At 35.5% G+C, this 14,519-nt stretch overlaps 2 protein-coding genes and 1 long non-coding RNA gene across 4 annotated transcripts; 2 read left to right on the top strand and 1 right to left on the bottom strand.

Annotated features, from left to right (window-relative positions):
* The first annotated feature begins 1,136 nt into the window (after nt 1-1,136).
* On the top strand, nt 1,137-5,801 carry srd5a3 (steroid 5 alpha-reductase 3). Its single transcript, NM_001044939.1, has 5 exons — nt 1,137-1,374; nt 1,459-1,610; nt 3,110-3,301; nt 3,476-3,601; nt 5,495-5,801. Exons 1-5 carry the CDS (start codon nt 1,175-1,177, stop codon nt 5,752-5,754), a joined length of 930 nt encoding a protein of 309 aa, NP_001038404.1. The 5' UTR covers nt 1,137-1,174; the 3' UTR covers nt 5,755-5,801.
* Nucleotides 2,121-6,879, bottom strand: LOC141379562 (uncharacterized). 2 transcript variants are annotated; one of them, XR_012396416.1, is made up of 3 exons: nt 6,743-6,879; nt 5,625-5,748; nt 2,121-3,627 (listed from the first exon to the last, which is right to left on the bottom strand). It is a non-coding gene; the product is annotated as an uncharacterized lncRNA (long non-coding RNA). The 2 variants fall into 2 exon arrangements; XR_012396415.1 differs by having other exon boundaries at nt 6,844-6,879.
* Nucleotides 6,880-7,002: 123 nt separating this feature from the next.
* On the top strand, nt 7,003-13,822 carry tmem165 (transmembrane protein 165). Its single transcript, NM_212683.2, has 6 exons — nt 7,003-7,274; nt 8,597-8,828; nt 10,326-10,501; nt 10,574-10,759; nt 12,489-12,594; nt 12,706-13,822. Exons 1-6 carry the CDS (start codon nt 7,134-7,136, stop codon nt 12,780-12,782), a joined length of 918 nt encoding a protein of 305 aa, NP_997848.1. The 5' UTR covers nt 7,003-7,133; the 3' UTR covers nt 12,783-13,822.
* The last annotated feature ends 697 nt before the right edge of the window (nt 13,823-14,519 follow it).

The following is a 14,519-nucleotide window of genomic DNA, read 5'->3' as shown; positions in this document are numbered from 1 at the left end:
TTGACACAATCATCAATTGGTACTAATGGGCCCAAAGTGTGCCGAGAAAATAACCACACACCATTACACCACCACCAGCTTGAACAATCAATACAAGGCAGCATGGATCCATGCTTTCATGTTGTTGACACCAAATTCTGACCCAACCATCTGAATGTCACAGGAGAAATTGAGACTCATCAGACCAGGCAATCTTCTATTGTCCAATTTTAATGAGTCTGTGCCAACTGTAGCCTCTGTTTCCTGTTCTTAGCTGAGAGGAGTGGCACATGTGTGGTCTTCTGCTGCTGTAGCCCATCCGCAAAAGGTTGGACGTGTTGTGCTTTCAGAGATGCTCTTCTGCATACTTCAATTGTAACAAGTGGTTATTTAAGTTACTGTTGCCTTTCTATCATCTTGAACCTGTCTGGCCATTCTCCTCTGACATCAACAAGACATTTGTGCCCACAAAACTGCCGCTCATTGGATTTTCTCTCTTTTTTTAATATATTTTCCCATTCTCTGTAAACCCTAGGGATGGTTGTGTGTAAAAATCCCAGTAGATCAGCAATTTGCACAGGACAGGTGTACCTAATAAAGTGGCCGGTAAGTGTATAAAAGCACTTACTGGTGGGTTTTGTGGATAAGCAATGGTTTGTTTGGATCTCAAGACACATACGTGGTCCCATTATCTGTACTAAATGCTTTTTAGTGAAGTGAAGTAAGGAAGACCCAGGAAGAAGTAAAGAATTTACCCAGTATTTAACCCAAGTATTTGAGAGGACTAACACAATCTGTTTTGCTTGCTGCCCCCTTGTGTTCATATGTAGAACTGTACATTGTAAAACTTTATTCCTGTTTTAAAGCTATATTGTAAAGATGGTTTAGTCAGTCGAGACTAGAGTTCATTGCCTTTATCCGGTTATCAAGTCCGTTCACATGCATAAACTATACAGAAAATGATGCTTTCATTAAATGGAGTTGGACAAAACGTTTAACGTAATTTATCAGATGTTTTATGGTTTGTTTACTTGAATATCTACAGTGGGGAATAACATAAATTTCTTCATTGTGGGTTTGATCGTGGATTATAATTTTACTTGACAGTGTGCAGTCTTCCTGAGCGGAACCTAAAAGATACGGCATTTGTTTCCTTCGGTATCTTCACAGAAGAGGACGATAGGATGCTGCTGCGATGTTTCATATTTTAAGTATAGTTAATATAATATGGCTTTTGTTAGCGCTATGTTTTGGTGCAGCCTTTTGCCTCAATAAGTTTTCAGTGAAACTGCCTAACAGAGTCGAGCACGTGTTCCAGGATTTTATCCGGTATGGAAAAACTAAGGAAAACATCAAACGCGCTAGCTGGCAGCTCGTTTTTGACTTATCAAAGAGGTGATTTGAGATAAGTTAATACGTTTTAAGTAGCGTGTTTGTTATTATATCGTAGTTTGATGTTGTCTTCTGTGTTAATTTCAGGTATTTCTATCATTTCTATGTGGTGTCTGTCATGTGGAATGGGCTCCTCCTACTGTTTTCCATACGGTCTGTCGTAATGTCTGAGGCGTTCCCTGATTGGATCATTGACGTACTTGGGAGTTTGACTGGCAGATCAAGGGGTGCTTGGAACGGTACTTCAAATTGCAATCACAATTTCTTAATTACTTACTTTCCAAATCAGAGATGCCCAAACTAGTTGACTCATGGTAATCTTTGATTTGGCCCACCATCCCATCTGAGAAGACGGAGAATTAAGAGAGGGAGGATGGTTTAGAGTAGGGATGCACAGACTCAGTCCTGGAGAGCCGGTGTCCTACATATTTTAGTTCCAACCCCACCTAAACGAGCGAATCAAGCTCTTTCTAGCATGCTAGAAACTTCCAAGCAAGTGTGTTGACGGAAGTTGGAGCTAAAATATGCAGAACACTGGCCCTCCAGGACTGAGTTTGGGCACCCCTTGGAGACTGTAATTTCAAATTTAATGTAACTTTTTTGTTTGTTTGTTTTATTACTAAGCTACAAAACAGAAAAAAAGCTAACTGAAATATGAAATGTTTTAATGAAATGTAAACAAATAAATTTTGTTTTTTAAGTGTTTTTAAATTAGTGCGCAAATGAAGGCAACAGATTCTGCTTGACTAGTGTATTCAGCATTGATTATAAATGTTTATTTTTTATTGTAATAAGTTATCATTTAAAAATTATACAGCATTAGTTAATATGATTTGAAACAATGTTTGTTTCCCATTTATTTTTAAACTTTCAGGCCATGGCTCTCAATGATATTTGTTTTTTGGCCCTTTAAACGAAAAAGTTCTGTTCTAAACCATAATAACCAGCATTTTGCTATAGACCACAGGTGTCAAACTCGGTTCCAAAAGGGCCGCAGCTCTGCACAGTTTAGTTCCAACCCTAATTAAACACACCTGATCAAACTAATTGAGTAATTCAGGCTTGTTTGAAACCTACAGGTAAGTGTGTTGGAGCAGGGTTGGAACTAAACTGTGCAGGGCTTCGGCCCTCCAGGAATTGAGTTTGACACCCCTGCTATAGACCATTTCAATGTGGTGATGTTATAGACCCATAAACATTTCCTGCTTGTTATCAAATTATTTCAGAACTGTAACAAGAGGCAATTCAATGATAATATCATGTTAAAACAGCTATCATAACATCATTTATCTATATGTGGCTTTTTTTGGAATCTCGGAAGCTATAGAAATAAAAAATGTACAACAAGAAATATGTTGGGACCATTGTTTTCGTTAACATCCCTCAAAATGGTCTATTGAATAGTGATATTATAGTAGCCATCAGTGACTTGTAAAATATAAACAAATGGAACCAGCAAAGCTTCTTGTTTTCACTGAAAGAAAAAAGACAGTTGACAAGATGAAAATGTGAAGGTAATTATTCACCCTCTCATCCAAGGTGTAGTTTTTTTTTTTTTCAGTAAACGTTTAATAATGTTTTTATTTGCAACTGATTGCTACTGGGTGTAAATTAACAAATGAACTATTCTTTTAAGGGAGACCCTGTATTTTTAGTATAATTTTTATTATTATTTATCTTTTGTAGTGTGTTCTGCTGAGTTATAACAAGCTTAAAAACAATTGTGTGTCATTTTCAGAGATACATCTGTCCACTCTGCTTTTACAAGTGCTCCTATGGGTTCATACACTAAGACGACTGTTGGAGTGCCTGTTTGTCAGCGTATTCTCTGATGGTGTGATCAATGTGGTTCAATATGCATTTGGCTTGAGTTATTATATCATACTTGGACTAACTGTGCTGTGTACAAATGATTCTCTTCCACAGTCAGGTTAGTACAGTTTCCTAATTCCAATCCCTTTGTCAAATTGTTTTATGACTAAATTGTACACGCACACGTTTAGTTTTTTAAATGAACTCTTTTAGAATAAAGCATCTTAAAATTTCATCCGGACATTTCCTTGAATTTAAATAACTTTTTGTATATTTGCATTTGCAATTCCAGAGTCAGTTTCTTTCTTTAATCAGCTAACATGGTATCATGTAGTCGGGACTCTTCTCTTCTTCTGGGCCTCATTTCTCCAGCACCAGTCCCTCTCTCTGCTGGCCAAGATGAGGACTGACAGCTCAGGTAGGAAAAAAGCTGTTGGAGATTTCCTTTGAAAAAAGAGAAAAGAATCTTCGCTAATTCAAAGAAAATGTCATTTAAAATGAGTCCTACTACTGTGAATGTAGTGCATTACGTGTATGTTGTACTTACAACAAATGATGTCTTTATCTTATTTTGTTAATATAAGAAGTGGTGATCTAAACACATATGAATGTTCTTGTTTTGCCATTTTATTTTACATTCATTAGGATACAGACAAATGTTTCAGCTCAAAAAATCCTCAGTGTTTTTATCTCATTTTAATGATGATAATTGAAAATATGGCCAATTTTTTTCAGTTTTAGTTTTGCATTTTGCTATATAAACCAAAAGATTTGTCTATGACAGTTTTCAAACTTTTAAATGCCTCAGAATCCCATTTATGTTCAGCTAGGCACCCCAAATCTTTAGTTTCATGTATAGATCTTATTTAGACTACCAAATACACAATTTAGTCTGTGAATTATATATAATAATTAATAAATAAAATATTACATAGGTCTAATGTATGATATATTATCAATTGGACACTTATGCCATTCTATCAGACCACAGAAGAAAATTTCGAATGGCAGGAAAGCGATTACTACCCATTCATACTACTCTCATTCATATTAAACTACTTTATTCAATGCCCAGATGTTCTCCAGCTTTGTTTGGAAGTATTTCCATTGATGAAACTGAAAAAATCATACAATACTCTTTACTCTGTAACTCAGTAAATATTAACTCCTTGAGATATCACAAAACTGGTACATTTATTTTGAGATCATGCTCACATACTGATATTCAAGAAAACAGCACTCTTGCATGTGTGGTATTACTCCACTACATCAGAGTTTATTAAAAAAGACTTTCCGGGATTTTTGTATTATTTGAACTATATTACGTTATTGTTTAAAATGATACAGCATTAGTTAATATGATTTAAAGCAATGTTTCCCATTTATTTTTAAACTTTCAGCCCATGGCTCTCAATGATATTTGGTTTTTGGCCCTTTAAACGAAAATGTTCTGTTCTAAACCATAGTAACCAGCATTTTGCTATAGACCATTTTTAATGTGGTGATGTTATAGACCCATGAACATTTCCTGCTTGTTATTAAATTATTTCAGAACTAACAAGAGGCAATTCAATGAAAATATCATGTTAAAACAGCTATCATAACATCATTTATCTATATGTGGCTTTTTTTGGAATCTCGGAAGCTATAGAAATGAAAAATGTACAACAAGAAATATGTTGGGACCATTGTTTTTGTGGTCTATATTCAAAATGGTCTATAGAACTGATAATAATATAGTAGCCAACAGTGACATATAAAATATAAACAAATGCCACCAGCAAAAGTTTATTAAAAAAACTTTCTGGGATTTTTGTAATATTTGAACTATAATAAGGTTGTTCTAGTCGTATTATAATGCTTTCAGACTCTTAAGATTTTTTGTCTTTTTTGCAGAAAAATGTCAGCTTTGATCAAACCACATATGAAGAGTTGAGATGCGAAAACCTCTAAATGCAATTTGATATTTTTCTCTAAAATTAGCCTGCACACAAGAGTTGCAGAAAAATGCTATGTAAATTTACGTTCATAGTGAAGAATAAGTCTTTTTCATTGCCTTTAAAGTGAAATAACTGAACATAAACAGGAGGCTGAAAAAAATGCAAATTTTTGGACAAGATTTCAGACAGCATTAAGAGGTTTTTGCATCTGAACTTTTTATATAGACAATAATTATATTGCACACTTAAAATAGTGCAAACCAATAGTACAAAGTTTATATATATATATATATATATATATATATATATATATACTATTGTTTATTTATTTCAAATTTGTTTTTTTTTATTCCCTCCATCCATCGATATAGGTAAAGTAGAGACTCTGGCCCACAAGATGCCGTGTGGCGGTTGGTTTGAGCTGGTCTCTTGTCCACATTACCTGGCTGAGCTTCTGATTTATGCTGCCATGTGTGTTTGCTGTGGATGTGCTTCACTAACCTGGTGGATGGTGGTGCTGTACGTTCTCTGTAACCAAGCACTTGCTGCACAGCTCTGTCATGAGTACTACAGGAGCAAGTTTAAGACATATCCACATCACCGAAAAGCTTTCATCCCTTTTGTCCTGTGAACAAAAATACCTTTTATATGGAACTAAATAAATGTAAGAACATCTCAGTTGCAGTCTTTTACTAACTGGAACAGTTGACGCATTGCTCCTGCATGTTTAATGTGTAAAAACAGGGCAAGGATGACCAGGGCAACATGACCGAAATGGACCGTTGCCCTGGCACAGACTTATCTCAGAGGGTTCACCAACTGCTCCTTTAAAGAGACATTATTGTCACGTGCAAGCAGATATCTTAAAGTGGAATTGGTTCCTTTATACCACACTCATATGAACTGTTTGAAGCCAACTTCTCTAAAGTCTTATCATTTTATAAAATCAATAAAAAAATAATAATTCTACCTGCTTCTTGCTACTGCCAATATTTTACTTTATTTGTGTTTACAAATGTATATTTACATATGTACCATACAACATAAACAAAGAAAAAAGGTTAAAATGTCAATGATTAAGCGTTAGTTTTTTCAACAGTTCAAAAAAATAAATAAATAAAATTATTCTGTGTAAAATGTAAATATAAATGGGTATAAAGTTATCAAGTTACAGTAAGTTGTAAATTCTTAGTTTTCATTTTGACTATTTTTATTGTTTACATATTTACAGATATATTTTATTAGTTTTATTTCTAATTTTGATCAAATTTTGAATAATGTGTTTGAGTCATTTAATATTGTGTATTAATATTCGAATAATTATTTAATATAAATAACTACATTTCATACTTATAATACTTAAATTATATGATTATTTATATTAATAACACATTGGATTCTTTATTATTTTATTAATTACATCATTTAATAATAATTTATATTTTACATATTTAATATTTTTCAAACCTTTCTTCGGACCCCCAGGTGGTGTCTCTGCCCCAGTTTATGTACCCCAAACTTTATGTAAACATGATGTCATTCGCACTTCTAACAACAACCTGTATCGACAACCGTTTACACTATCTAAATACATGTCAGAAATGTTCAAATATGCGCACCAACGACAAACCAAACTCATGCTTATGAATAATTCCAGTCTTTGATGAGACGACACGACTATAATCTCTTATTTCCCTTTTGCGTTGCAAGCTCTACCTACCTTGAAGTTGTTTCTTCACACGACAACGAGACTGGCATTTCAACCAATAGCCAGCCTTATTTTCAATGACGTACACTCATCTGTACACGTTTATCTCGCAACCAACCAATCTGGTTGAGTTTTCAAGCGACAAGTTCGTCTTTGCCTTGGCATCGGTCTCTCAGCGATGATGACCACAGTGGGCTAATCAGATAGTAACGACGAAACGTTAATGTAAATAAATTAGCGGATTTATTTACTTAATTTGTAGCGTTTTAACACCGCAGAGGCAGTATTAGCCATCCCTTAATATGCCTCTCCGGGCCGGCGAGCGGCATGGCGGCGGCAGGTTTATATGCTTCCTTGTTTTACTGAGTGTCGTGCTGTTTTCAGCCGGAGTTACAGCAACTCAAGAAGAGAAGAAAGTCATTAATGAGGAGCAGCCCGCAGAGGTACTCGTTTATCATATTCGCTTGATAAAAACATGTAAGGTGTCTTGTGAAACTATAAATGTGTCAAAGAGGAGCTGGTAAATAGGTTAGTGCCATTCAATGGAAACTAGTTTGACTACACTCTCTAATATGTCTTTGTTTATTTGGTTGTATTAAATTAACGACAAGCAGAAATCCTTCAAAACATTATTTACTTAGCATGATCCAGGATTTTTATTGTGATAAATGTGTATTTAACCTCTAAAAAGGATCAAGTGTTTCTTCAGCCTTCAAAAATATGAAGCACAAGAAAAGTTGCCAGTGTTTTATCAGTCAGTGATACACTGATTCATTGAAATGGAACTTTGACACTCTTATATTATGTTACATTAATGATAATTAGGTGCATTAATATCATATAATAGATCCAAAAATATATAACATCAAGACAATGTTGTTAATACTATAATAGAACGTAATACTATATAATAATTAGTTAATAGCTGTCATGATGCTGAATGTATAACTAAACAAAATTACATGTAAGGTTCTTTGAATTTTAATTGCTCTAATTACATCTAATTAATTTGAATAAAATTTTATAGTTTTTTAAAGCTTAGTTTGAGCAAATGAATCTATATCTCCCTCATAAGACTTCATTTGGTTTAATTATGGGGGAATCAGTGTTTCGATCAATCTGGAATAAATGGGAATCATCGCACATGTATAGAAAAAAAAAGTAACATTAAGTAGGCAAACAGTGTGGAAGAATAAGCAATCACACTATACTTTCATGATCAGTTCAGTTTGTACCAACTCATTTTTTAATCATTCATTCATTCATTTTCTTTTTTGTCTTAGTACCTTTATTAATCAGAGGTCGCCACAGCAGAATGAACCACCAACTTATACAGCATATGTTTTACACAGCGTATTCCCCTTCCACCCAACACTGGGAAACATCCCTACACTCTTGCATGTACACGCATTCACTATAGCCAATTGAGCTTGTTTAATTCACCTATAGTGCATGTCTTTGGACTGTGGGGGAAACTGCACCCACACCAACACTGGGAGAACATGCAAACTCCACACAGAAATGCCAACTGGCTTAGTCGGGGCTCGAACCAGTGACCTTCATGCTGTGAGGCGATCGTGCTACCCACTGAGCCACCGTGCCACCCATATATTTTTACTTTATTTAATTAAACGCATTTAATACTGATTTAGCACATTCATGCTTAAATTAGTAAATGTTAAGTTTTTTTCATTAGTTCATACTTTGCATCAGTTATTATGTTACTATGAATTGATCTAACATCAGAATCATAATTTCTGTGCAGGTACAAAAGGGGACCACCGATCATGCACCAGGACCTGCTATCCGCGTCGATGAACCCAATAAGGGAAATTTGGGCTTTATTCATGCCTTTGCGGCAGCCATCTCTGTCATCATTGTCTCTGAACTGGGAGACAAGACGTTCTTCATTGCAGCCATCATGGCTATGCGCTACAATCGGCTCACTGTTTTGGCGGGTGCCATGTTGGCTCTGGGTCTCATGACCTGTCTGTCAGGTAGGTGAAATACAGTTGTTCTGAAGCGTCTGTGCTTTTTTTTAAAATCACAATCAGATGCTGATAATAAAATGATATTCTGATGTCAGAATCCTTTGATTTATGGCTCGTCCAGTTCTCAACAGTTTTATGTAAATATGTTTCACATTTTATCTCATAAGGGTTTCCAAAAAGGTCATTAAAGTGTTTTTGAATCAAAAAATTATGTAAATATTAAGTAATGTTGTTTTTCCTTCACAATTCCACTATTGAACATGATTGTCTTAAGTATAAGTTGAATTAATGCAAATAAATGGGTTCAACAAAAGCATTTACAATTGACTTGCAACCCCATTGCTTACAACTCTCCTCTCAGGAAACAACCACTTTTGTTAGGGAAAAAAAATCAATGGAGTTGTTACCTTAAGATCTTGACTGTTTCCTGGCATGAAATTAAACTAGCCAACTAAATACCTCTCTCAGGTTAACTGAGATTTTTGACTGACCCACCTTCATAGGTCTAGACTTTCTCAGTTGTATCTAGAAAATAAAATGATATAGAAATATCATAAGTGTGATGGTCTATTTATCAATAACGGCAAACAACGGCAAAAAAATGAATATGCGGAAACAAGACAATCCCTACTGACAGTTTCATTTATCTTTAATATGCTGAAAACAATATTTGTTAACGTGTTTAACATTAATTTGTAATGATATAACATAATTTTTTGTATGTTTGTATTCTAGACATACGTTTTGATACTTTTTATATTAGAATCACTAAGTTTCATCTAAAACACAAGCTACAGGTTTTTAAACATGAAAGGTTTAAAACAGGGGTGTCTAAACTCTGTAGGGCCGGTGTCCTGCTTAGTTTAGCTACAACTTCCTTCAACACACCTGTCTGGAAGTTTCTAGTATACCTAGAAAGAGCTATGCAGGACACCAGACCTCCAGTGTAGAGTTTGGACACTCTTGGTTTAAAACATCAGTGTTTCCAAATGTCTTTGTTTTCAAGTATTCCACAGTAGTGTTGATGCCAAGCACAACCACAACAAAAACCACTAGTGTAAATGCAGTGTGTTCAGTCTCTGTTATATCAGGGAAGAGAGGGACATTAATGGCTAAGGATGTCAGTCAGTAGAGATTTTAAAATCTACATATATCTTTTATGTAAAAATAAAAAGCTACTGCTTGTACACCCCAAAGTAGCAAAAACCTGCTTTATTCATGATGCAAATTTTATAGAAAATGTGCATCCTTTCAAAAAAGTTGATACTGGGCTAACAGACTTCTGATAAACAGATGTTTTTGTCTAGACCACTTTATCTGTGTCTTGTAAAATTATTAGTGTTGTTTTTGGTCTGACAGATAATGACTCGCAATTGAACGCTGAGCATGTCTTGCTATACCTAATGACTAATGCATTCACAAAGTGTTCTATCTAACGGTGCTTCTTGTGTAAAATCCTCAGAATGCATGAATGACCTATTTTTCTGTTTGTCCTCCCATTAGTCTTGTTTGGTTACGCCACCACCATTATCCCACGGATCTACACCTACTACATATCGACAGCTCTGTTTGCCATCTTCGGAGTGCGAATGCTGAGGGAGGGATTGAGGATGAGTCCTGACGAAGGGCAAGAGGAGCTGGAGGAGGTCCAGGCTGAGATCAAGAAAAAAGATGAGGAGGTAAAAATCTTTGCAGCTTGTGCCTGTCTAACCTGTCCTGCTTATCTGACCTCTGACTGACTGATTCCGCAGCTTCAGCGCTATAAACTGGCCAATGGTGCACCTGACGTGGAAGCGGGCACAGCGGCGAACATGTTGCCTCAGAGGAAGTGGCCCAGCTTGATTTCACCTATATTCATTCAGGCACTGACGCTCACTTTCCTCGCAGAGTGGGGTGACCGCTCTCAACTGGCCACTATTGTGCTCGCCGCAAGAGAGGTAGAGGAGCGATTTATTTTAAATGATGTATGATGAGCTTGGTTTCTTGTTTGAGTATTATAATGCCTTTTTGTACCCCCCGGCAGTGTATATTAAAATTGCATTAATAAGCATGGGGCTGCTTGTTAATAGCAGTTACAAAGAATATTTTTTTATCTATACAATAATTTATCACATGTTAATTTTATGCAGGCAATTTCAGAAAGTTAAAGTTGGTCCATTTTGGGTTTTATTGTTATTATTATTATTATTATTATTATTCATTCATTCATTTTCCTTCGGGTTAGTATCTCATTTATCAAGGGCAGCCCCAGTGGAATTAACTGCCAACTACTCTGGCATGTATTTTATGTAGCGGATGACTTTCCAGCCACAACCCAGCAGTGTACTGGGAAACACCAAAATAATATGAAATTTAGCAGTTTGAATTGAATCAAAATCTGCTATAAGGTAGCGTCTTTGTTTTTTATTATTGTTATTTTAAATGGCTACAGATAGTTCAGTCTATAATACAGCAAATAAGCGTATATTTAATGTACTAGTTGTATTTTCAATAATTTGTGTCTTTTGAAACATACTTGGCCATAATAAAATCAAGATTGGTGTATCTCTTATGCAAATGTGAACCATTGCCTAATGAAAAATGCACTAATTTGAAAAAAAAAATTGAGTATTGGTTTAAGTGGTTAGTTCAACCAAAAAAATGTAATTTCCTGATACCTTTGTTCATCATTGGAATACAAATCAAGGTGTTTTTAGAATAACTCTTGAGAGCCTCCTCATCCTCCATAGACAGCAAGGTTATTGACTCTTTTAAAGTCCAGAAATAAAATCCTCAAAACAGACCGTATGCTTTTAAGCTACAAGTATCTTTTTGTGTGCACCTAAATAAAAAAAAAAACAACTTGATTAAAGTTTCTTCTCCTCAATATCAGTATAAGGCACACATTCTCAAAAGCATGTAGCGCTGCGGACATATACCTCAGATGTGCCTTTGCTTTGCTTTAAACAGAGGAAGTAGCTGAGGTAAACATCAGTGCTCTTGAAGATGCGCAATATACTGACACTAAGGAGAAGAAACTCAAAGTCATTATTTTTGTTTTTATGTGTGCACTTGTAGCTAATATTCCAGTTGACACATGGACCTTTTGATTTTTGATTTTATTTATTTATTTAATTATTTATTTTTGTATCTTTCTGGACTTTAATGAGGTTTCGACCAGTTAGTATTTATGGAGATGATAGGGCTCTCAAATTTCATCCAGAACATCTTAATTTTTGTTCCGAAGACAGACTAAGGCCTCAAGGGTGTACAACATTTTGCAATTACTTTTTCATTTTTGGGTGAACTAATCCTTTAAATCAGTGTCAGATCAGTGTTTTTCGTTCCGAAGGTTTGAACGGGGGATTTTGGACTCCATAAATCACAAAATTAAGTCAGATATATATTTTTCTTCTTTTTTTCTTTCTTCAGAAATCTACCATTCATCTTTCATTTATTTAAAAAAACTGCCTCTAAAGATGTGTATCATAATTCAAATATACAGATGTAAATATCTAAAATCAACACTTGTTCTTACCACTACATTCCACTTTATGAAATTAGCCCAAAGTCTCAAACATGACCAGCACATGGAGGAAAACAAATTCTTACTTTAAATGCACTACTCATCATCTATCAGCTATCCCTTCAGTTAACTTTGAATAAGCAGTTGGTTTTGTTCTGCAGGATCCATTTGGAGTAGCAGTCGGGGGGACTCTGGGACACTGTCTGTGCACAGGACTGGCTGTTATCGGCGGGAGGATGGTGGCTCAGAAGATCTCCGTCAGAACTGGTGAGACGCATCACTCATTTTACTACTACACTAGAGTACAGGGTGTACTGATACTCTGTGTCTGTACTGTACACACATATGTGCTGATATTTCCTTCTGTTATCTCTACAGTTACAATCATAGGTGGGATCGTTTTCCTGGCCTTCGCCTTCTCCGCCCTCTTTATCAAGCCTGACTCTGGATTCTGATGACCGAAGCGACTCTTGGTCTCATTTTTGTACATACAGTCACTACAGTACAGGCCAGAACTAGAGGAACACAGAGAAACTGGCCAAAACGAACTGCAGATATATTTGAGTGAGTGAATGGAAAATCTGCTCATGTCTTAATGAGCATTTCAGTTTCTTTGGCTTAAACCTTCCGTTGCTCTTGTCTTTCTTTACTGTTTAGTTCTGTTTTTAGGTTATGATTACATTTCTCTGGTTTGCCGGCTAACAATTTACTTGAACCTGCCAGACGTTCATAAATAGTGGCAAATAGTGACATTTTAAATAACAAATCATGAATATCATATGATTTTTACCTCAGTTTGAGCAGTGCACCATGGGTAAGTGGTGGTTTGGTTTCATTCAAATGTAAAACTTGAGTATAACAGCTCTAAAGTTGTATCTTGTCATGACATCTTTCCACTACACAGTTGTAAATCTACTTGCATCTCAGGAGTCTTTATGGGCAAGAGCCTTAGCAATAAAGTCGTAATTCTTTCATTGGTAATGAACTACAGCTCTGAATTGAACACCGAGTATGCTATAGGAACCGGTTTGTCCTTTACCACATTACCAAAGGCTCAAAACGTAAAATGAAATGATGTGAGATCTGATTACATCATCACATGTGGCCTTTGACCCAAGTCCTGATCGTCACAAATGTATTCATGTCACTCCACTGATAACATAGTGTGAATGTTTCCAAAAACGTCTCCGAAGGAAGCACAACTGTACATTTGCAGTCTCTCTTTCAAGAAAGAGTAACTGGATCATTTCTGGAGTTTTCCCCTTTTCCTCTGAATAGTTTTTATTTATTCTAGTGTGGAATACAGGTATTGATTATTTTGTCTTGGTTGAAGAACGTGTACAGTTGAGAAGGGTTCTTGGGGTTTTTTTTGTAACATTTTCAGGATGACTTTGTCAATATTTGACAGGGGTTAACTTGTAAAGTGTGCTGAACTATTATAGAGAAGCTACAGAAATGTTATTCCTGTAAATATTGAATTAAAAGGTCAATCTCAGTTTGATGGATGTTGTTTTTTTTAAATGCGAGCACCTTATTAAATCAAGCAACAGTAGTATTGATTATTCAGGGTTATCAGATCAACAGTAAAATGTCTGGCATTATTCCCATTGGCTAAAAAGTACAGAAAAAAATTATTAATATTGTTTTTAGGATTAATTTACTGCTGAGCTGGGACATCTTTAATAATGCAATTAAGAAATCTTACTTTTTTTTTTCTTCTTAAGCTTTGCGTTTACAAGTAGAAGTAACTTAAGACTAAACATAAGTCAGAAATGTTAAATATAAATGCTCACTGGCCACTTTATTAGGTACACCTCACTAGTGCCGGGTTTGACCCCCTTTTACTTTCAGAACTGCCTTAATCCTTTGTGGCATAGATTCAACAAGGTGAGACATTTTGGTCCATATTGACATGACATCATCACACAGTTGCAGTAGATTTGTCTGCTGCACATCCATGATGCGAATCTCCCGTTACACCATTTTGAGATCTGGTGACTGGAGGCAATTTGAGTACAGTAAACTTATTGTCATGTTCAAAAAACCAGTCTGAGATGATGCGTGCTTTATGACATAGCACATTATCCTGCTGGAAGTAGCCATCAGAAGATGGGTACACTGTGATCATAAATAGATTGACATGGTCAGCAGCAATACTAAGATAGGCTGTGGGTTTACACGATGATCAATGG

The sequence above is a fragment of the Danio rerio genome, chromosome 20 (genome assembly GCF_049306965.1).
Source record: "Danio rerio strain Tuebingen ecotype United States chromosome 20, GRCz12tu, whole genome shotgun sequence".
Classification (NCBI taxonomy): Eukaryota; Metazoa; Chordata; class Actinopteri; order Cypriniformes; family Danionidae; genus Danio; species Danio rerio.
This window is presented reverse-complemented; position numbering and strand designations above follow the sequence as displayed.